General features: G+C 44.3%; 1 protein-coding gene across 11 annotated transcripts in view; it reads right to left on the bottom strand.

Annotated features, from left to right (window-relative positions):
• PTPRM (protein tyrosine phosphatase receptor type M) overlaps positions 1-23,509 on the bottom strand; it is an 884,286-nt gene that overhangs the window by 36,457 nt on the left and 824,320 nt on the right. For 6 of the 11 annotated variants that reach the window (XM_089305318.1, XM_089305319.1, XM_089305320.1 and 3 more), the window contains 2 exons: positions 4,495-4,611; positions 3,762-3,812 (listed from right to left, as the gene is read on the bottom strand). In XM_089305318.1, the coding sequence (XP_089161444.1) occupies positions 3,762-3,812; positions 4,495-4,611 (168 nt within the window). The remainder of the gene's footprint in view (positions 1-3,761; positions 3,813-4,494; positions 4,612-23,509) is intronic. The other 5 variants (XM_008261054.5, XM_008261055.5, XM_051852140.3 and 2 more) reach the window with 1 other exon arrangement.

Raw genomic sequence — 23,509 nt, 5'->3', positions numbered from 1 at the left:
TTTCTGCCGGAATTATACGTGAGATGTGCAAATTAAAGAAAGCAGGCTGCTTGTTGCTGAACTGAATGGAGGGCAGAAGGAAAGAGACTTTATGATTGTTTTTGCTTTTAATTTACTCTTGCTTCGAGAATAACCAAGTTCATTTAGACCCATCAATATGAGCCTATGTATTTTTTTTTTGACAGGCAGAGTGGACAGTGAGAGACAGAGAGAAAAGTCTTCCTTTGCCATTGGTTCACCCTCCAATGGCCACCGTGGCCGGCGCATCATGCTGATCCGAAGCCAGGAGCCAGGTGCTTCTCCTGGTCTCCCATGTGGGTGCAGGGCCCAAGCACTTGGGTCATCCTCCACTGCACTCCCGGGCCACAGCAGAGAGCTGGCCTGGAAGAGGGGCAACCGGGACAGAATTCAGTGCCCTGACCGGGACTAGAACCCGGTGTGCCAGCACCACAGGCGGAGGATTGGCCTATTGAGCCATGGCACAGGCCTCAATATGAGCCTATGTATTAAGACGAGGCTTTAAAGCAAAAAAGTCTGTTTTAAAATAAGAAATTCAGATCAGGGCAGTATGTAAACCTAGGATCACATGTGACTTTGTCCCTTATTCCTTTGATGACCATTTACTGAATCCCATCTCTGTAGCAGGTCCAGGCGTTGGTTTTTATTACATCTTTTTTTTTTTTTTTTTTTTTTTTTTGACAGGCAGAGTGGACAGTGAGAGAGAGAGACAGAGAGAAAGGTCTTCCTTTTGCCGTTGGTTCACCCTCCAATGGCCGCCGCGGCTGGCGCGCTGCGGTCGGCGCATTCCGCTGATCCGATGGCAGGAGCCAGGAGCCAGGTGCTTTTCCTGGTCTCCCATGGGGTGCAGGGCCCAAGCACCTGGGCCATCCTCCACTGCACTCCCTGGCCACAGCAGAGGGCTGGCCTGGAAGAGGGGCAACCGGGACAGAATCCGGCGCCCCGACCGGGACTAGAACCCGGTGTGCCGGCGCCGCTAGGCGGAGGATTAGCCTAGTGAGCCGCGGCGCCGGCCGGTTTTTATTACATCTTAAAAGGAAATACACACTAACCTTATCCCATTCATCACTGATCATTGTTCATAGTTAGTGAACAAAGAAATCAAGAATTTTTATGTGCTTTGAGAAGCCAGAGGCAAGCACTTACAGATTCTAAGATAAGGCTTGTTTGCTATCAGTGTGTTACTGTGTCTTCGTTTAATAATGTATGAGTACGGAAGCTTGATTTCTCTGTGAAAATGCTTAAATTAAGAGTTTAAGAATTAAGGAATTAAGTTGTCAGGGACTCACAAATGCAAGTCAACACTGTTATCTGCTAACTCGGCTGATCCCAGAGCAGTGTTATGGGTGGCTAGGAGTTACTAAGTGACTATCATTGAAAACACAGGGACAAGTGGTCAACTCCGAAGTCTCCATCAGAACGGAGCCAAGCCTGTGTCACTCACCTCCTCACCCCTAGGGGGCACCCCTGGCTTTTCTCTGAGCTCACTCAGGCAGGTGTGGTCCAGACTGGGTGGTGAACACCCCGCAGACTGGGAAAGCATACTACCAAGAGATTTATTTATTTCAAAGCAGACATAAGGGAGCATTTCTTTCCCTGCTAGATTTTTAACTCCAGCATCTCGAAGCCCTAAACCCTATCCATATTGAGATGGGCTCCCAGCTGATCTCTAAGGCTCATTTTTTGAGCAAGGTAAATGTCAGTTTCTAGAATGCAGAAAACCTGTGCCCAGAATAAACCTCTGCCTTCTAATATGTTCACTATTGATAAGATTTATCAAAGGAAATTGCTTTGGATCCAATGTTCATTCTTGTTCACTGACACAGCAGTTTCTCCTTTTGCAGTTTAGTAATATATTTGGCGAAGAAAATAAGCAATCATGGCCCAAATATATCCCAAGTAAATGTCCAGGATGTTTTCCTTATTTTTCATGATAGTAAGCATTCATGTAAAAATAATAATTGTCACTTAGTTTTCCCATGTAACTTAATGAGAAGACAAATTCAAGTCATATAGTAGTGGTACACACAGCCCATAGTGGGTACTTAACACTGTGGAAGGAATGCATTATCAAGTGCATATTCTTTGAGTCAGGGGGATCATGCCTTCCTTGGGTAGAGAGAATTGGATGGCTGTTGTCCATTTCCCTTCCTGCCAGGATAAGTGAATCGATATGCTCCATTCTCAATTCCTACAGACTTTTGAACTGTTTTCCTCTTGGCACAATGGGCACTGAGTGAGGGTACTTCAAATAGTTCATTAACAATGGAATTCAAAGATCTTTGTTTTGTTGCAAAAATTTTTGAAATTCATGCATACAAGATATCTTCAAAAAGTTAGTAGAAACTGTGTGTTATGGAAAAACTATGCATGGATTTCAATGTTTTTGCCCCCAAAATAAATTTATCTTTGAACACCACTTTCGCACAAACTTTTAGAAGGATACTCCTAAGTGATTTCAAATCTGTTTAGCTTTGAATCATTAGGTATATGGGAAAGGCAAGGGGACAATCAGATGTAAAACAGGAATTCATCAGTTTCAAACTGCAATGTGTCTGCTTGTTTGGCAGCATAAAGACCAAATCCATCTTTCACCGTGAAGTCCCCTGATGGCATCCTGCTCTCAAATAGCATCAGCATTGCAAGAATCTCAAAGTGCACACCTAACTGTTCTGTTTGCCTCTGCCTTTTAATGAGAAAGTTTAAGCCTACAAGAAATGTCCTACCGAAATTCAATGATTTGTTTTCCTTAAAGATTCCAATTGCCCAGTTAGAAAATCACTAACATGTCACTGTGATTTCCCCCAATGCATTAATAAGAACCTCTTCCATCCCTTCCTTCCAACACCTCTTTACTGGTTGTCTGAAGGCTAAAAGAACATTTCTGTGCAGCTGGGAATGTAGAACAGTACAATAAGAGGTTAAAAAAATAGCAAAGAAACAAACAAACCCACCCTTCAGCAACAGAGATGCTTTTGCAGCTTATTAGAGAGCTGACTATTATTCAAAGAACTCCATATTTAAGTGATGGCTTTTGGATTTTTTTCTACAGAAAAAAAAAATGGAGGGTCTTTTATCACTATCTGTTTTAATGCAGTTATTCATGAGTGTTCTTGCCAAGAGCCATCCAAAAATCTTCCACGTGGTTTTTTTTTTTTTTCAATCCTGTCTAAGATGGAAAAAATCGACATCAAAGTGTGAGGCTCAGAACTTGAAGAATTGAGTCAACCAGAACTCCAATTTCTTTGAAGTCTCCAAGCCTCCTGCCTGCTTATTAAAAAAGACAGGCTAAGAAAAAAAATGCTAAATAGTATGAGAAAGAGATTAAAATAAACTAAAGTCTTTTCAGCCTGTGATTCTATGACAAATTTGGATTTGCAAACCAGAAATGGTAGCTCAAAACATCAGGGTAAATTAGCCAATAAACAGCTGCTGCCATTTCCTTGATTTCCTGGAACTGGTCTTGTTAATCCACAAAGTACATTTAGCTGCAGTGAGAATACAAAGTAGACTGGAGGGGCAGGAGCCAACTGCCCAGCCCTCTGCTTAGAACCCAGGTCCTCCACGGGGCTCTGCTACTATTAAATGAGTGTAAGCAGAACAAATGCAGAGCAAAACTGCTTAGTTCAGGGCAGCTGTGCAGGCTCAGTTTTGGAACATGATAGCGCCTCCTAGAAAAGTCTGTGGACCTTCGGAAGGCAGAGTGTCTTAGCCACGTCACCTCCATCTTCCCCACAGCCTACCTGTGCCACTTCTCTGGATGGACTGCAGTTTGCTTCACCTCCGGCCCCTCCCTATGTCAGCAGAAAGAGGGGGAATAAGGAGATTCCCTGTTATGCCCTACAGTGCTTCCCAGGGAAGGAGCCCCATCCATGCACATGGGATGAGGCAGGGCAGAATCAAAGCAACAGCATTCACCGACCCAACACCAGCAACTCCAAAAGGCTGACACCAGTATGGGAGTGAGTATGAGCAAATGGGCTGGTTCATGCAGGAGTGACCTGTGTCTAATGGGGATCACTCACTCAGGTTTCCAGGTAGGATACTTCTCCCTGGAAAACCCATCAGTCCATGGCAAACTGTGGGCCTGAAAAGCCTCAAGGAAGTGATGGAATCCAGGAGGAGTTAGCACCTGTGTCTCAACACTGACACTAACTCACTACTGGGAAACTCATAGTGGACACACGGCATGAAGGAAATTTATCAATCTGGAAGGCCAGGTATCAAAATTGAACAGATTTTGTTCTATGAACAAAGAGAAAGAGAGAGATGGGCAGCATGGTATCAACCAGGTTAAAAAGAAAAAAGAAAACAGACAAATAGGAAATACATTTTGGTTTCACTGCAAAGTATAGATTTGTATGAAATGGGAATGATGCACTTTAATGATGGCACAGAACTATTACAGAATCAGAGGGCAAAGTGCCACCTTGAGAAAACACCAGATAGAGCCCACCTGCGTTCAGGTGTACTTACCTTTTCAACAGCAAATGTCCTTATCACATATTCTGCCAGGAGTTCTGTTTCTATTAAGGTAACTTTAATGTCTTTATATATCTCTGTGTCATCTGGCCAATATTTGCAGCATTTGACCTTTAGAAAACACAAAGGAAATTATGGGTTTAGGTTTTTTTGTTTCTGTGTTTTTTTTTTTTTTTTTTTGGAGTTCCCTCAATAATGGGTCTCACTATAACTTAGAGGATATAATTTGCACACAGAAACAAAAGTTAATCATATACTCAAGAGAAAGGTCTTTTTTTTTTTTTAGATCATCTATTTTTTTTCCTTTCCCTGGAAGGAAACAAAATTTGAGTTATAGGAGGAAGAAAGCCTGAAGTGAACAAATTGCATTTATGCTACAGATACACCATTTACAGGAAGCATTCATTTCCTGTGCATCTCAGACTCAGGGAGTGACCTGGAAAAATAAACTATAAAAGGAAGTTTGCAACATTTTAGCTGCTCTGAATCTTGAATTCCTTCTACTTTCAGAAATTAAAACTTTCTGAGCAGGTGTAAGCTGAACATCAGAATCAACACAGAAGATTATTTTTTTTTTCTGCAGAAGGAAGTGGCGATGTGGGTTTTCCAAGTTAGATGTACAGGTTCATTTTAATCAAAGTAAATACAATAAATAAAAATTTGCTAAGATATGCACATGTATCTTCCCATATTATGTGAAGCCTCCAACTAAAGATCTTCCAGGTAGAAGAAATCTGTGAGACCCGGTCCCTTGTAGCCCTGTGGTTATGCTATTGTGCAGTTCTGCAGACGTCAGCAAGTGCTCGGGATGAGGGCAGACCTGTGCAGAGGTCAGGCCGGGACTCATGGCCATCGTTGGGTTCTGAGCTTGACCTCTTATGCCCTCTACATTCTTGACAGTTCCATCCACTTCTGCCTATGACTCTCCATGGATAGACTTCTATAACTCTGCTCCTGTTTCCCCAAGAAACTGAATTTTCTTCTTTTGTGGGTCTTTTTCCTTGGAGGTCCTGCCAGCATCTCAAAAGTCACATGTCTCAAAGAGAACTGTCCACCATCTACTGCTCTCTTTGTGACTTCTATGATAATGCCAGTCATCCAGGCAAAATGCCTGACCCTTCCTTCCCCACAACTCAACCAGTGGCCAAGTCTAGGAATGTCTTTGAAATACAAGGGTAATTCAAAAATTGTGAAAAAATTATGTAAGTTTATTTTGGTGCCAAAAAAGTTTTGAAATCCATGTGCAGTTTTTCATGAGATGCATTTTCTAAGAGGTTTCTATGAAGACTCTTCATATGCATGTATCTCAAATTAAAAACAACTAAAAACTTTATTTGAAAAGGCAGAGAGAGAGAGAGAGAGAGAGAGAGAGAGAGAGAGAGAAAGAAAGGTTCTATTAGCTGGTTTACTCCCCAAATCCTGAAAAGGCTGGGACTGGGCTGAGGCTAAAGCTAGGAGCCAGGAACTCAAACCAGGTCTCCCATGTGGATGACAGGAACCCAATTACCTGATCACCACTGCCCCTAAGGATCTGTGTGTACAGGAAGCTGGAACCAAGGAACAGGAGTTGGAAATTAAATCCTGGTATATATGTGGGATGTTGGTGTCATAACCCGCAGCTAACCACTAGGCCAAACACATGACCCTCCAAATATTTTGTACCAAAAACAAACATCTTCTAATTTCATTGTTCCACGAGCTTTTTAAAGTACTCTTGCATCTCTCAAATATGTTTTCCAACTTTTTATTCTCTATGCTACAATCAGGCTCTGTTGTCTTCCTGCTGGGCCATCCTACACATATGGTCTACTACCAGAAAAAGCCTCTCCCATCCACTTACTTGCTCTATTTGACATTCTCCCATTTCAACCAGCGGCTGTAAAATTAGATAGAAATTATTTGGACTGGCATGTAAGGACCTTTAAAAACCTGGCTACACTAGCATTTTTCAGCCTTATTTTTTACTACTGTCTTTTCTATCTGCATGTAAGTATTTTACCTTCAAGGACAAGTGGTTTGCCTAAATCCCAAACATAGCCCATGATCCAAACCCCTACTTATGCCAGTCCTTCTGTTTTGACTGTTCTCCTCCCAACCATCCATTTCTTCTCAGTTGAAGAGTTCTTCCATTCTTGAAAATACTGTCTCAAATGCCACCCCCTCACCACCATCCAAAGTCTTTCCTTCACAGATGTGAATTCTTTGATGGCTCTGGCAAAACATGCTTGTTCCAAAGCTAGGATGACTCCATTCTTACGAAGCCAGATACTTGCTCATTGCTAGTGAGCATGTAGAAAGGTGTTGTTTTGCTTCTTCCTACAAACACTGCTATACCTGGTCATTGTGTTCCATACACAACAAATACATACGCACCATATGGTACATGAAGAACTGAATTTCCAGCTGGCGCCGCGGCTCACTAGGCTAATCCTCCGCCTTGTGGCGCCAGCACACCGGGTTCTAGTCCCGGTAGGGGCGCCAGATTCTGTCCCGGTTGCCCCTCTTCCAGGCCAGCTCTCTGCTGTGGCCCGGGAAGGCAGTGGAGGATGGCCCAAGTGCTTGGGACCTGCACCCCATGGGAGACCAGGATAAGTACCTGGCTCCTGCCATCGGATCAGCGCGGTGCACCTGTCGCAGTGGCTATTGGAGGGTGAACCAACGGCAAAGGAAGACCTTTCTCTCTGTCTCTCTCACTGTCTACTCTGCCTGTCAAAAAATAAAAATAAAAAATAAACAAAAATAAAAAAAAAAACTGAATTTCATGGAGAAAGGAAATTAGTGTAGGAGGGAAAATTCCAGACTGGGAAAGATCATGGTACTCTGTTTGCAGTGTCTTTCTTTTGGTTGCTTCCTTATGAAACTTTTGGGCAGTCAATTCTATGCAGTTCCAGGTAAGCCTCATTGCCATTAGTTGGCAAAATGTGAACTAGATGGGCTGGGAGTTGGAAGCTGGAGATTCAGAGGAGTGTAAAATAAAGATGGTGGCTGCCTTCATTAAGCTTTTGGTCTCTGTTGGGGATTTTTTTTTTCCATCATAGTAACATTACCTGTGACATTATAAAGGTTCTATTTAGATGATCTCAGAACTTGACATCATGGATATCTGTGCTGTCTCTAAAATAAGGAGTAAGATATCTCTAATTTCTCCTTTCCAGTGGGTAAAGTGTGTCTGACAATTGCTTTAAGTAACACTCTGACCTCAGAATCAGCCCTTTAGGCTTCCTGTCTGGCTGAAAAGCCTGTAAGAGCATTTCAGGCATGGAAGGCCAAGACACTGTGGGAAAAAAAGTTCTACATAAAGGATCTCTGTGACTGAGACCTCAGTGGAAAGAAGGGATCATCAAAGAAGGATGTACTTTTCTCTAAAGGAGGAGAGAACTTCTACTTTGCTACGGCCTTGTCCAAATACTGATGGAAGTCAAAAGACTTCCACAGCCTAGGCAGCTCATGTCAAGAGCCTCAGGTGCTCACTGACATCATACATAAGAACGTCACTGTGCACTAACCTCTGTCCTCAATGAGTTGTATGTAAAACTCATTTACATGAGAGTTAAATGTAAAACTAGTTCTGTGTGTGTATGTGTGTGTGCATGCGTGCAAATTGTTGAAATCTTTACTTAGTATAGAGTTGGTCTTTAGTGTACAAAGTTAATTGAAAATGAATCTTAATGGAGAATGGGACTGGCAAGGGGAGAGGGAGGAGGAGGAGGGGTGGGGATGCAGGTGGGAGGGAAGGTATGGTGGGAAGAATAACTATTCCTAAAGTTGTACTTATGAAATTTGTATTCCTTAAAATATAAATTAAAAAATAAAAAAGTGTGCCTGAGTAGATCATGTATATTTTGGAGATGTCTAATTTGACAGTAACCATAATTTTACGTATAGACTGTTAAGCCCTCGACTTTCAAAATGTTAATGAACAAACATGCTTATATGGAACATGCTGGAATCTCCTCTGTAATTGGGAGACTTGCTTTTACCTTTCAGTGACTTCCATTAGGAAAGCAGAAGGTAGTAGATATAAAACTACAAATTCAATATGCATGCACACTTTAAGAATGAAGTAATTATTGATGAATGAATAAACAATTAAAAATTCATGTGTTTCTCTAAAAATTACTCCTGAACAAAAAATCACACCCATACCTGCTACCTATGTTATACTGGTTATGGGTTACCTAGTTTAAAAAATACCTTATCTAGATATATCTTATCCAGTAAGATGAGTTTATTAACAGGATGCAATGGGTATATGGCATTTGGTATGTCACTTATTTTAGACATTTTATCCTTTTCACCCTCCTAATTTTCAATAAATATAGATGTGAGGGCCTTCAACACCTCGGAATCAGGGAAACCAAATCCCCGCCATGTACCAAAGGCTCAGAGTTTATCTTTGCAACTCTTCTTCCTGAGGGATGCGCTTCCAATTCCCTTGGCTTGTTAGGGCTCCATCAGAAATCTGAGCCTGCCTGACCCCTCTGAGGCCGGCTCCGCCCGTTCTCCGAAAAGCCCGCCCGCTCTCCGGATGCAGCCCAGAGCCCTGGGTTTTAATTTGAGCCAGGCTCAGGGCTGACAGGTGCAGTCGCGCTCCCGGCTCGGCGCGGCGCGGGGCGCGGCGCAGCAACAGCGCGAACGTGGTCTACTGTGCACCGCTTGGCTCCGTGCTGAGTCCGCGCCGCCCGCCCGGATGCCTCCGGATGAGGCTGTAATTGCTTGAAAGGAAGCGTGGGGTGCTTCCTTCCAGAACGTGTGCGGGGCAGGGCCGCCTTCCGGGCAGAAGCACCTGGCGGGGCGGGTCCAGAAGAGGCGGACGAGCCATTTCGCATCCGGTCCTCCCCATTTCATTTCCCAGAATATCCTGAAATGGTTTGTCACATCTGTTTTCAGCCTACTAAAAAACCCTTCGAAATTGAGTTCCTTTTAGCATCTTTTTAACTGCTTGGACTGGTGTCAATTTATTATTTTGCCTTTTTTTTTTTTTAAAGGAAACAGAAGAGAAGAACTGTGCTTTTTCTCTCTGGCTGAAGGCTTCCCATGTCTGCAGAGTCCAGCCTTGTGGTTGTCTCCTGTCCTCTGAGGTCTGTGCACAGAGAGGCTGAAACCCTTGCTTTTGGGGCATCTGTTGGAGCCCCGAACAGCAGAACAATAGAACCGATGCTTCTGGGCTTGGCACCTGTCAGGTTCAGCTGCCTCCTGCAGCCCAGTGCTACCTGCACAGCTTCTAGGAGAGCCTGTGCCTCCCATGCATCCTCATCTCCTAAAGCAATAGCCTCCAGCCCAGAAAGCAAGGGCCCAACGGGACTGTCTAATTACCTTGGTGCCCTAGCGCTAGTTCCATCCGGCCATCAATCAAGCAAACAGTTCTGAGCCCTGCTGCCTACTCATGACTGGGTGGAGGGCTGCAGGGGTAGATGGTGCGGTCCCTGCCCCAGAGGGGCTATGGTTATTGGCTTTCACATTCACAAACATGAAACAACACAGAAAGCAGTGCAACAAAAACAGCTGCCCGGTGAATGACTTTTAACCAGCAGCCCAGACGAGGCCCATGTACATTCAAGTCGGGATTGTTAAAGGCTGGAGCCAGAGCTCCCTGGGGAGGGTGCACTTGACTGAGATGAGAGCCACAGCAGCGGTTCTCAAACTCCAGCAGGCATCAGGGTTTCTTCCTTTTTTTTTTTTTTAAGATTTATTTACTTATTTGAAAGTCACAGTTATACAGAGAGAAGGAAAGAGAGAGAGAGAGAGAGAGAGAGAGAGTGTACTTCCATCCGCTGGTTCACTCCCCAGTTGGCTGCAACAGCTGGAGCTGAGCTGATCTGAAGCCAGAAGCCAGGAGCCTCCTTGGGGTCTCCCATGTGGGTCCAGGGGCCCAAGCACTTGGGCCATCTTCTACTGTTTTCCCAGGCTATAGTAGAGAGCTAGATAGGAAGAGGAGCAGTTGGGACTTGATCTGGCACCCATATGGGATACTGGTACTGCAGGCAGCGGCTCTACCTGCTGCGCCACAGCACCGGCCCCCATCAAGGTTTCTTAGAGATCTGAATGTTTGGGACCTGAGAATTTGTATTCTGAACAAGCTCTCAGGTGTTGCTGGTCTGTGGTCCACAGCCTGAGCATCTGGGATTTAGACCACACAAGCTGACTGCAGCATCTGGATGGCCAGAGTGCTGTCTGCGTCTGGAAAAGTCATTTTGTTGGCTGTGTCTCAGGTGCTTCATCTGTCAAGGTTACGGTTCCTATCAGAGTGCCCTAAGAGTAAGTCAGTGCTTCCCAAATCTACCTGCATGTGAACATTATGTAGTGGGTCAGGCTTAATAAATTCCAAAGCCCAGGCTACATTCCAGGCTGATTAAATGTTTTAGGGTGGAACAGAGGTGTCAGCAGTTCGATGAAACGCCCCAGGAGATTCCAAAGTTTGGGAACCACTGGATGAAGTGACAGGATGCAATGAAAGCATTTGGCCAAGTGCATGGTTCATTGTAAGTGCTCAAAAAAATGTTAATTCTTGTTACGGGATAATTCAGTGGTCCATACTGTGTTGAGGGGTTACAGGAGTACCGAGGGCAAGCAGCCCACCAAGAGCTTGGTGAGGGAAAGCAGTATTTTTGGAAAAGGAGGAGGGATGTGCTGTGCTCTGTCAGTTTATGCCTGTTTATGATGGTGGAGGGAAAACAAAAGGAATCCTGGCCCCCCCGGCTCCCTGTTTCCCCACGACTTATTCCAGGCATTGGAATGACCTGAGAGAGGCTGGCTTGTCCTTCCTTCCATCTGTGTGGCTTGCTTTACCCCCTGGCCCGGCAGAAATTAGGAATTACTGTCTGTGTTTTGGAGGAGGAGATTCAAATAAAATACAGCGGTGAGGAACTGACCTGCATTTTCAAGGTCATTGCAACTGTATGCACAGTGCCCTTCCTGCTCTGAATCCCAGGCACTGAACGGCTGCATTCTCAAGCTGTGGCCTCGCCTGGCAGCCCAGGGAGGGCCAGTGACCTGCAAGGGCCAGGGTAGGTCTCTGCTTCTTCCTGCTCTAAAAGGTAGAATCAGAAGGCAGCAGGCCCAGCGGCTCCACAAGGTAATACTCTTGATGGCGGTGGAGGAGGGGTGGAGGCCAGGCTCTGACTCGTGCTGCACAACTCTGTAGCAGCGGTGTGATGCCTTCTTCTATCTTGCTGGAGTGTTTCCACTTCTGGAATGGGTACCAAATAGGAAGTCTTGAAGCCAGTTTAGCTGCCTTGCCACTTGGGGAACAGAAGAGAGATGGGGGTAAAGCAGGAAGAATAGAATGCACACTATGCAACCCTCATTAGGTGGCTAATTTCTGTTGGTGCCTCTCATCTCATCAATTCTTCCGTGCAGCAGGAAGCAGCCTGAAGCTGGACTGAAGATCTATTTATTTTCTTTCTTCTTCTTTTTAAAATTAATTAATTAATTAATTTTTATTTTTTTTTTAACAGAAAGGGTTTATTGGGGGAAACCAGAGAGAACGGGCAAAGAAGGAAAATAGGGAGGAGGAGAGTGTAAGAGAGCAATCAAGAGACAGAGGGAGAGAGAGAGCCATGGGTTCAGGGACAAGTCCTCTTAAAACTTTGCCTGGGGAGGGGGGTGGGCAGGGAAGTAGGAGCAGCGAATCCCATTAGGATGGGGGCGGAGCAGACACAGGTGGTTGGGCCATGTGGCCACCTGGCTTCCAGCAATGGTGGTGGGGGCTAGAGCGTAGAATGGTGTCCGGGGTGTAGACCATACCATAGATAAGACTGTCCCATTTTACTAACATTTCCCTCTTGTTTTTTTATAAAGTAAGCGTATATGGGATTACATCAGCCCCAAAAGTCCAGGAGGGGTAGAGGGACATGATCTGTCTTTAGAGCTACTTCCTGCTGACATGGGGTGACAAGGTACTCCCTGCTGCTTTGGGGCATTGTTTCAAGCTGCTGTCTCCTGGGTGGGGAGCCAAGTATATCCCTGTAGCAGCATTTGGTTGACCACCTGGTTGGTGAAGGCTTTGGTTCATTCCATTATGAGAGGCAGAGTTACAGAGATAGAGAAGGAGAGACACAGAGAGGGGTCTTTCATCTGCTGGTTCACTCCCCAGACGGCCACAATGGCCGGAGCTGCAACGATCCAAAGCCAGGAGCCAGGAGCTTCTTCCAGGTCTCCCACGTGGGTGCAGGGACCCAAGGACTTGGGCCATCTTCCACTGCTTTCCCAGGCTATAGCAGAGAGCAGGATCATATGGGATGCCGGCACTGCAGGCAGCAGCTTTACCTGCTATGCCACCACACGGGCCCCCTGAAGGTCTGTTTCTGTGTACTGTGTATGGGTACACAGCTCACTTCACTGAGAAACCCAGGATTAAGAAATGGAAAGGACAGTTCTTGGACTGGGTGCACCAACTGAAGTATGATCTAATAAGCCCAACTTCAAAGGGGATAGAAGGGCAGAGAAAGAAAAAGGCAGCTGTAAGCTTTGATTTGTCAAGAGTTTTCAACTGACTTTTTTTTTTTTTTTGTGGGGTGGGGTGGGGGATAGACATCCAAACAGACTGAAGTGACAGCACTTCTATTAATAGCTGTGTTTAAGGGCCTGCTGCTGCATACAGCTTTGATGGAGATACTGGTACAAAAACCCATCACCACGCAAAGCCCTGGCCAGGAGCAAGTGCCAGCTTGGTTTCCAAAGAACACAATCATTGTACCCAAAAATAAAATTTTTGAAACAGAGGTTTTTAAGCAGAGGAATAAAAATATTCACTCATTCAAATATCCTGAAAATACAGATTGCTTTCGTCTCAGTGTGATGGATTTGATGGACTTGCCTTTGACTTTGTCTGTCTAACTTGTGCTACTGCGGCAAGGGATTCAGACTCTCTGAGCCTCAGTTTTTCCTGCATAAGGTGGCATAATATCATTGCTTCCTTTGGGAGGGTGTGGTGGTGAAATAAGATACATGAATACATATATGTTCATGTATACACACACATATATATGAATATATATATTCATACATACACACACAAAAGTTTTGTGTAAGGATCTGGCTTATGAAAACCTTCCTTGTTTCTAGGCCTGTTTTATTTGGCTACGGCGGGGATCTCCATTGGGCACATTCTTGAAAACTATTTCAAAACTGGCACTAAATCAAAAATTTATGGAGATTGTGTAGTTTGAGTTTGGAAAAATAACTTCATAATGTAAGTCAATCCTTCTTGTGTGTGCCTCTCCCTCCCCTGCCTGGCTTTCTTTGGGGTTTCTCAATTACTCCTTAATGGGCACACAATAAGCACAAGGTCGCATCCTGTCCGTACGCTTGTTTCCATCAGCTGTTGAGGCGCATGCAGCCGGATGCCTCTTGTGGAATTTAAAGGACCATTTTACAGCCCCATCAGAAACGTCCTATTACTTTCCTCGCAGACCTCGTTTGGATGAAAACTTAATCAGAAAGCAGCATCGGTGGACCAGCAGCCGACTTTGAAGAGACACTAATTGAGACTGCTGGTTCCCCACCTTATTCAAGTGATTCAGCTTTGATTCAGCTGTTCCCAACACTAAAGTCCTGCCTAGGAGGGATTTGTCACTATTCAGGGCATTACAAAGAACTGAAAAGAATACCACATACTCCAGTGATCAATCTAACCTTAGAGTTTCAGGAATATTTTGAGCAATCACAGTATCCTCAAAATATAGACACATGCCAGAGGTACATCAGTGGGGACATTTCTGAGAGTGTCAAGTGATACATCTGCTTCAGGAAAAAAAAAGCACATTTTCTCCAATAGTCAATCTTCAGGGTCAGAGTTTACAGCTATGACCTTATGCCAGTCAGAACCCTCCTGGCCCTAAGTTTCCTGTGCTGAAGGGGATATGAGATCACGCAGCAGGGAGAATTATTCTAACGCATAGGATTATCTGATTATATGCACTCCATACTAATTGTGTGGGATTATTATTATCACCTTTATTTATAAACGCATCATGTGAAGCTGAGAGAGATTGAAGAGAGCAACATGTCAACACTGTGGCTGTGCAGACTGTATCTGAGCTCAGGGCTGTGGTGTCCACATTGTCTTCCCAGCTGCTCAGTCAGCCCCCAAAGCCCACGATGAGCAGACCCTGTGCAGGCATTCCTGGGGATGCCGAGAGGAACAAGACATGGTTGTGTGACTCATGGCTACAAAACTGCTCATTGGATTATTCTGCCTCTTGTGGTCCCATTCTCCTGGGAGGCCCCAACATTTGCTCAGGTGTTTCTTTCGTCAGATGACCCCAGACTCTCAGGGAAAGGTGGAGCAAGGCTCAGAAGATTTAGTGAGCTGATTGGGAAAGCAGAGAAGTGGAAAAAAGAACCCTGCATCCAAGAAAGGCCACAAGTTACTGCTTTCAGCCAATTATACAAGAATAGGATATACCTGCAGTGCGAAAAGTGAGGGAAAAACCAATTTCCAAGCATTCATGGGAGCAGAACAGGGGAGGAGGGCCGTGGCAGCTTTGAGATCATCCCATATTGTGTGTCCATTGACAGTGCCAAGAAACTACAGCTGTGCACCTGCCGAAGCAGGTAGGAGTGTGGCTGGGGCTGTGCTATAAAAGCTCTCAGGCTGTGACGTGTGTGTCCTCGGTGCTTTTGTCCATCTGCTGCACACACAAGCTTCCCACCATCTCAGATGCTTTATAGACATGAAGACATACGATTGCCTACATGCACCTCTAAGACTGCGGCAAAGTTAGAGGTAGCAGAGCGAGGCAATGGAAGATCCAAGCCCAGGCCAGGAAAACATCCAGTAGACAAGATGCCTAGACGTGGATTTAAGTGAGGATTTTCCAGGTCTGGTCAGCTGTGACCAGGCAGCAAGAGTGTCTGCTGAGGGCAAGTGACAGAGCTTGACAATGGTGACCAGGGAAGCAGGTGCACATCACAAGCGGCCCATGGGCTCAGCTCAAGGTCCTTGAAGAGCTGATCTGCACACAGTTCACAGTTACCTGGGGAGCCAGCAGACCGAGTTCAGAAAAATACTTGTTATTCAGACCTGCAAATTTGCTTTGATGCTGCAATATCCTGCCACCGAGGCAACGCGAGAGAGGGCTGACACAAAAGCATCAGATGACTTATAGCACATCAAGAATCATCTGCAAAGCCTGATTTGTAATTCATCGATAGCTGAGAAAAAATGACTTTTGCTTTCTTTTGAAGGGACATAATGCATTAGGCCAAATTACCAAGAACTTACTACAAAAGAGTTCATCAGGGAAGCTAAGTGTAGATATATTTCTGTCATATCCAATAGACCTATTGTGATCTTCAGTCCCATCCATAATGAATATATTACAAGAAGGGATTTCAAAACATTGGTGGAAAGTGGAATTAAAAGACAAGTTTATTTTTGCTGCAGAAATTCTTGAAATCCATGCAGAGAAGGGGTCTTCAGAAAGTTTCTAGAAAATGCACATGGATTTCAAAAACGCTTTGCACATCTTTTAATTCTACTTTCCATGAATTTCTGTAGTGCACTAATATGTGGGTTTGACCTGAGATCCAGGTCTGCTGTCTCAAAAGAAACTAAGGGGAAAGAGAGCAGCAAATGGCAGTTTCTGTTTTACAAAATAGGTTATTTTGCACCAGCTTACTTGTCCCTCTGTAATTGTTCATCCGTGTCTCCCAACATATTCAGAGCCCTTTTCTTTGTCAAGCCTTTTGGGGTTCACAGAGGAAATCCCCCAGCCTTTGCTCACAGAAGCCTGTGGTCCCACAGGGGAAGCCATCGGGGGTCGCTGGAGGTGTTTTGCTCCTTCGCAGCCAGCTGTATGTAATGGCTGCCTAATTGGACTGTCAGTGTTTCAGGGCTTTTACCTACCACCTGTTAGAGGTTACCTTACAGGGTCATGTGTCACTTGGCAATGCAGACGCAGTCTGAGAAAAGCACTGCTGGGCAGTTTCATCGTGTGAACATCATATGGAGTACATTCACACACCCGGATGGTCCAGCCTCCCACACACGCAGGCCATATGGAATAGCCCGCTGCTGCTAGGCTAAAAACCTCTACGGTGGGTTACTGGGCTGACTGTTGCAGACAACTGTAATGCAATGGCATTTGTGTACCTAAACATATCTGAACAGGGGAAAGTAAGACGACTACGTGACAGGAATTTTCCAGCTCCCTAATAATCTTGGGGCCACTGTCACTCACAGATGGGATCTATCGTTGACTGAAAGTCATTATGCGGCGCAGGACTGTCCCTGCACACTGCATGCATCCGGGGAGAAGAACCAGCAGGAGGGATGAACAGAGACTCCATGGGGGCGGGGGTTAGGTTTCTAACACTGACAATGGAAGAGACATAGGAGGTGGAGAAAAAGATAGGAGGCTGATCCTGGCTTCCCCACGGGAAGTTCATTAATTCACTGTGACAGCTCATCCAGAATCCAGCAAAAGAGACAAAGGCCTGCACTTGGAAGAAAAGAGCACTCTGCTGTTCCCGGCAGAATGCAGAGTGCTTCTGAACTGGAGGCAAGGATGTGTGAACAGAGGTGTCTGTGTGTGTGCACACACCTGTGCACATTTGGAAAGACCCTTTTATCAGGTGTGGGGAATACTAATGCTGTGAAAGAGACCTAGTCTGGTTACAAATGTGATGGAATGGAATAGCTAGTCTTTAACAAAAATGTGTACCTGTGTGTATATGTAAATATACAGAAATTTATATTGATGGGCATATTTATTTGTAGGAATACTATCAAAATACAGTTTACAGAGTTTGGGTTAGCATTCCAGACAATTTTATATAAAGAACCTCTTTTGAGTTTTAAAATACAGTGCTTGGTAATTTAACTTAAAATCTCAAAAAAGCCTTTAATAAGACTAAAGTTATGTGATTTTCTTCTTGCTTTAGTCTGAGACCCTGTGTTTTCTTTAATCTCACATTTTTCAAAATCACTACCCAATTTAGTTATCAATGAATGGTTAGTTAAATGAATTTGTTTTACAATTGCATATGGTTTTGTATTTCCTTTATGCCACAGTTTACCTTTCAATGAAATGAACTTGCTATTCAAATTGGGCTGAAGGATATGAAGTGTTGAATCTGTATTGTTAAACATTTTGGGTAAAATACTTTTTGCGAACAAGGAGACCACATTTGACAGCTGGGGTTATAAGGAGCACAGTGTCATGGATGGAGATTGCTTTATTAAATGGTCTCAGGAGTGCTCCTCTCCTATTGTGTGCAGGAAACAGGTGCGCTACGGCTGCTCACGTGGTAATGAGACGGAAATGTGTTGGCAGGGTAGCATTGATTTGCTGTGCCAGTTGATGAATTAGCAGATTGTTGTAAGGATTTAAGAACTTGGAAAAGAATGTGTCTGCTCAAAACCATAGTTTACCACAGTCAGGTAGACCATTTGCTCAAAGTTCTACAAATTTTAAAAGAGAATGGACATCTTTTATATTCTGCATAAAGTAAGATACAGATCATTCACTGACAGAATTTGTCTCATTGGTACCTAAATACTGTGACACTCTGTTCCATATCTTCTACCAAACTGGTGTATAATGGTGCAGAAGAAACATGGGAGAATGGCTGTTTTTAAGGGCAGGACAGGTCTCACGTCTTTGTACTGAACCATTCTCTTTAAAATCTGAACTCAGTCCTTTTCTCCCATTGCCGGTTCTCAGAGCCGGCAATGCTAAGTGCTGTGGGTCTGGGAGCCGTGTGGATTATCACACATCTGGCTGCAGACTCAATCGTTTCTCAAATGGAACTCTAAACCAACATGTAAAGAACACACAGAAAAATATTCTACATATAAACATGGGATTTCAGGGCTCATTTGGTCCATCTCCCTTCATCATCAAGGACTGAAGCTTAGAAGTAAGGACTGACTCACCTGTAACACTCAGAGTACCCAGCCCACCTCGGAGTCCCAGTCCCTCCCACCCTGGTTCTGGGATGATTCCAGGCCCCTGCGAGCTGCTGCATCCACCGGAGTCTTCCTGTTTCCCACCTCTCCTCTGCGTGAGAAGAGTAGGCCAGCCCTTGCCTCTCTAAAGTAGCTCTGCCCCCAACTTCCTCCAGTCCCTCAGCCCAGGGCCTGGCCCCTTTCATCACCAGGAAAGCTGATGTTCTCAGGAGAGGCTGCCATCCCAAGACTGTGGCTTACGTCTTGTTTACATCTATTTCAGTGTGTCCACACCTGCCACCAGGCCGCAGGCTCACAGGAAAAGCTGTCATCCCTCGTAAAGTGCTCCAGCTCCCTTCCGTCCGGCCTCCTTGGCAAACGCGTTTCAAGGGCTTCCACCTGGCAAGATTTTCAATCTCGCCCTTTGCCCTGATTATTTTCCTTAATGTGAAAATTTTCAAAGGTCTTCCACCTCACAGATATCCTCTGATTGCAAAAGTCCCCAGTTTATAGTCCTGTTTTTCCCCCTCTCTTTCCTTTATAGCTAAGCCTTGGACAAGTTTTTTTTAATAGAAAGGTTTTATTTAATAAATATAAATTTCATAAGTACAACTTTTGGTTTATAGTGGTTCTTCTCCCCCATACCTGGCCTCCCACCCCCAAACCAACCCACCTCCTACACCCTCTCTCATCGCATTCTTCATTAACGTTTATTTTTAATTATCTTTATAGTATCAACTCTACTAAGTAAAGATTTCAACAGTTTGCACCCACACAGACACACAAAGTATAAAGTCCTGTTTGCAGACTAGTTTTACCATTAATTCTCATAGTACAACACATTCAGGACAGAGGTCCTACATGGGAAGCAAGTGCACAGTGACTCCTGTTATTGATTTAACAATTGGCACTCTTATTTATGACGTCAGTGATCACCCGAGGCTCTTGTCATGAGCTGCCAAGGCTATGGAAGCCTCTTGATCTTGGACAAGGTTAAACTTGGCATAGACTTCCTGGTTTTCTGCTCTTGCCTGACTCTGCAGGAGGGCTTCCGTGTGCACCAGATGCTGTGAATGCCTGTTTTGCTCCATCAACATCTATGAACTTCTTCCATACAGAAATCAACAAACAACAAATGCTGGCAAGGATGTGGGGAAAAAGGTATCCTAATCCACTGTTGGAGGGAGTGTAAACTGATAAAACCATTATGGAAGACAGTATGGAGATAACTCAGAAATCTGAATATAGACCTACAATATGACCCAGCCATTCCCCTCCTGGGAATTTACCCAAGGGAAATGAAATCAGTAATTAAAAGAGTTATCTGCACCCCCATGTTTATTGCAGCTCAATTCACAATAGCTAAATCATGGAATCAGCCCAAATGCTCATCAACGGAAGATTGGATAAAGGAATTATGGGATATGTACTCTATGGAATACTACACAGCAGTAAAAAAATGAAATTCAGTCATTTGTAACAAAATGGATGAATCTGGAAAAATCATACTTTTGTGAAATAAGCTGGTCCCAAAGTGACAAATACCATATGTTCTCCCTGATCTGTGAGAACTAACAGAGCACCTAAAAGGAAATCTGTAGAAGTAAAATTGACACTTTGAGAAGCAATGACTTGAACAGCCCTTGTCTTGACTGAGGAACAGTTTTTTTTTTTCTCTTCTTCATACTATTTGTTGAATTCTTTACTTAACATAGAGTTTATGTGTATAAAGTCAACTGAAAATAGATCTCAGTAAAAAATAAAAGTGGTAAAAGAGAGGGAGGAGGAAGTTTATAACTGTAAGGCTGTATAGTTTTACATACATTCCTACAGACTTACTTCTAAGAGTACAGTTTAAAAACTTGCCATGGACCCAAAATCCCATTAAGCTGGGTTGTAAAAATGCCATCTTAAGTGTTAAAGTGACCATATTAAGTGCTAAAGTGATCATATAGATAGGATGAAGTGTTAAAGGGGGCATATAAATAAGATCAAATGTCTGGTAATAATAATAGATAGAATTAAAAAGGAGAGAATGTTCCAACATGGGAAGCAGTCCACACAGCAGACTCATTGAATGACAATCGCTTTAAATAGCACTCTGAACTCAGAATCAGCCCTTAAGGCATTCTGGTCTGGCTGAAAAGTCTGTGAGAGCATTTCAGGCATGGAAAGAAAGACACTGGCAAAAAAATGTTCTACATGAAGGATCTCTGTGAGAGAGAACCCAGTGGAAAGAAGGGACCATAAAAGAAGGATATACTTTTCTCTGAAAGGAAGCGAGAACTTCCACTTTGCTTATGGCCTTGTCTAAATACTGATGGAAATGGTGGATTCAAAAGGCTTCCATAGCCTTCACAGTTCATGTCAAGAGCCTCAGGTGATCACTGATGTCATACATAAGAGTGCTAATTGTTAAATTAACAATAGGGGTCACTTCCCATGCAGAATTTCTGTCCTCAATGAGTTGTATTGTGAGAATTAACTGTAAAACTTGTTCTCAAACAGTGTATGTGTGTGTGTGCAAATTGTTGAAATTTTTTTTTGTTTTTGTGTGTGTGTGCAAATTGTTGAAATCTTTACTTAGTAGAGAGTTGGTCTTCTGTGTATAAAGGTAATTGAAAAGTAATCTTAATGGAAAATGAGACTAGGAATGGGAATGGGAGGAGGAGTTGGGGTGGGAGGGCAGGTATCGTAGGAAGAATCACTACATTCCTAAAATTGTACTTATGAAATTTGTACTCATTAAATAAAAGGTTTCTTTAGGAAAAAAAACTATGAACTTGAAAAATTTCATGGAAAAACGAATTAAAGATATGTTTATTTTCATTCAAACCAAAAAATATATTTATTTGAAAGGCAGGGTGACAGAGAGAGAGGGAGAAACCGATCTTCCACCCACTGGCTTACTCTCCAGATGGCCACAATGGCCAGGACTTGGCCAGACAAGAGCCAAGAGTCAAGAACTTCATCTGAATTTCCTACACAGGTGGCAGAGACCCAAGTTCTTGGGTCATCATCTGCTGCCTTTGCAGGTGCACTAGCAGGAAGCTGGAACCAGCATTCCGATATGGGCTGCAGGCATCACAAGCAGTGGCTTTAGCTGCTGCACCATAATGCTGGCTCCTCTAAACCTTTCTTTAATGGTTACCCAAATTGTTTTTTTAACAACACTAATTAGAAAATACAATTTACCAACTCAATGCTTTCCATTAAAAGGAATAAAAAATCAAAAATACCAGCCATTTTCTGCTTCTGCTTTCAACTACTCACAGGAAAGGTGTTGCTGACCCTGCCCCATGAGCCTTGATCCAGCCTCCCAGCCTCAGAGTTCTACCCTCCTCAGTCTCCCTTGGTCTCTTTTCCACCTTGTTCCTTGGTTATTGTTGTCTCTTTCTTGCCATTTCAAACCCTTCCCCCTACTAAGGTCTGGTTCCCTACCATGTTCTCCAAGAAGTCCTGCATCCCTTTAGGCAGAATTTACACACACACACACACACACACATTAAACACTTTTACTTTAAAGGGCTAGAAAGGTGGGGAGGGGGTGAGAGCGAAAAAGACAGAGAGAGGGAGAGGCTCACTCCTCCCCAGTGCCCTAAACAGCTGGGGCTGGGCCAGGCCCAAGCCAAGAGAAGGAGTTCCATCTGGGTCTCCAACGTGGATGATAGGAACTCAATTACTTGAGCCATTATCTGCTGCCTCCTAGGGCATTAGCAGGAAGCTGGATCAGAAGCAGAGACAGGACTTGAACCCAGGCACTCAGATATGGGACGCGTGTGTCCCAAGAGGCAGCTTAACCCACTGTGGCACAATGCCCACCCTCCTTGGGCAGAATTACCATGCTTGTTAATACCATCACATTCTGACTTACATGCGTTGGAGTTAATAGTTTATATTAAAGGGCTGGCAGTGTAGCATAGCGGGTAAAGCTGCTGCTTGTGATGCTGGCATCCCATATGGGTGCCAGTTCATGTCCCAGCTGCTCCACTTCCAATCCCGCTTCCTGCTAATGGCCCGGGAAAAGCAGCAGAAGATGACCCAAGTGCTTGGGCCTCTGCTAACCTCTTGGGAGACCTGGAAGAAGCTTCAGGCTCCTGACTTTGGCCTGGGCCAGCCCTGGCTGTTGTTGCCATCTGGGGAGTGAAACAGCAGATGGAAGATCTTTCTCTGTTTCTGTCTCTCTCTCTCTGTAACTCTTTCAAATAAATAAATAAATCTTTAAAAATAGTTCATATTCAGTCTTTATCACCCTTTGATAGCCCTTGAAAAAAATGAATTATAAAAACTTGCAGTGCTGGCATCCCAGATGGACATCAGTTAGAGTCCCAACTGCTCCACTTCTGATCTAGCTCTCTGCTATGGCCTGGGAAAGATGTGGCAGATGTCCCAAATCCTTGGGTCCCTACACCTGCGTGGAAGACCCAGAAGAAGCTCCTGGCTCCTGGCTTTGGATCAGCTCAGCTTCAGCCATTGCGGCCATCTGGGGAGTGAACCAGTGGATGGACAGTCTCTTTCTCTTTCTCTTTCTCTGCCTTTCAAATAAATATATACATCTTAAAAAAAAAGTTAATGCAAGGCTCGGTGTTGTGGTGTAGTGGCTAAGCCTCTACTTGCAATGCTGGTATTCCATTTCTGAACATCTGTTTGAGTCTCAGCCACTCCACTTCCTCTCCAGCTCACTGCCCAATGTGCTTGGAAAATCAGCAGATCATGTCCCAAGTACTTGGGCCCCTGCCACGAATGTGGGAGACCCGGATGGAGTTCCTGGCTGCAGGCTTCACCTGGCTGCTGTGGACAAACAAGGAGTGATCCAGTGGATGGAAGGACTCCGGCGGTTTGGTCTTTGTCTCTGTGTCTCTCCCTCTCTGTCTCTGTTGCTCTGCCTTTCAAACAAATAGATTTAGTAAGCCTTCTGTAAAGGGGGGCAACCTTGCTCCTTCCATTGATTCCAGGTCTGGTGTCCTTTTCTGCATGAGGCACAGGCACTTGGAATCTTAATATACCTTCCTTGCATGTGAATTAGACAGTTAATTCTGATGTCTAGTGTTCATCCTGAACATTTTCCTCCCATTATTCTTTTAGTGACAACTGAAAGGAATTCTAGGCCAGCAT

The sequence above is a fragment of the Oryctolagus cuniculus genome, chromosome 10, assembly GCF_051225735.1.
Source record: "Oryctolagus cuniculus isolate XC-2025 breed Fujian yellow rabbit chromosome 10, ASM5122573v1, whole genome shotgun sequence".
Taxonomy (NCBI): domain Eukaryota; kingdom Metazoa; phylum Chordata; class Mammalia; order Lagomorpha; family Leporidae; genus Oryctolagus; species Oryctolagus cuniculus.
Note: the sequence above shows the minus strand (reverse complement) of the source record. Positions and strands in the feature narration are given on the sequence as shown.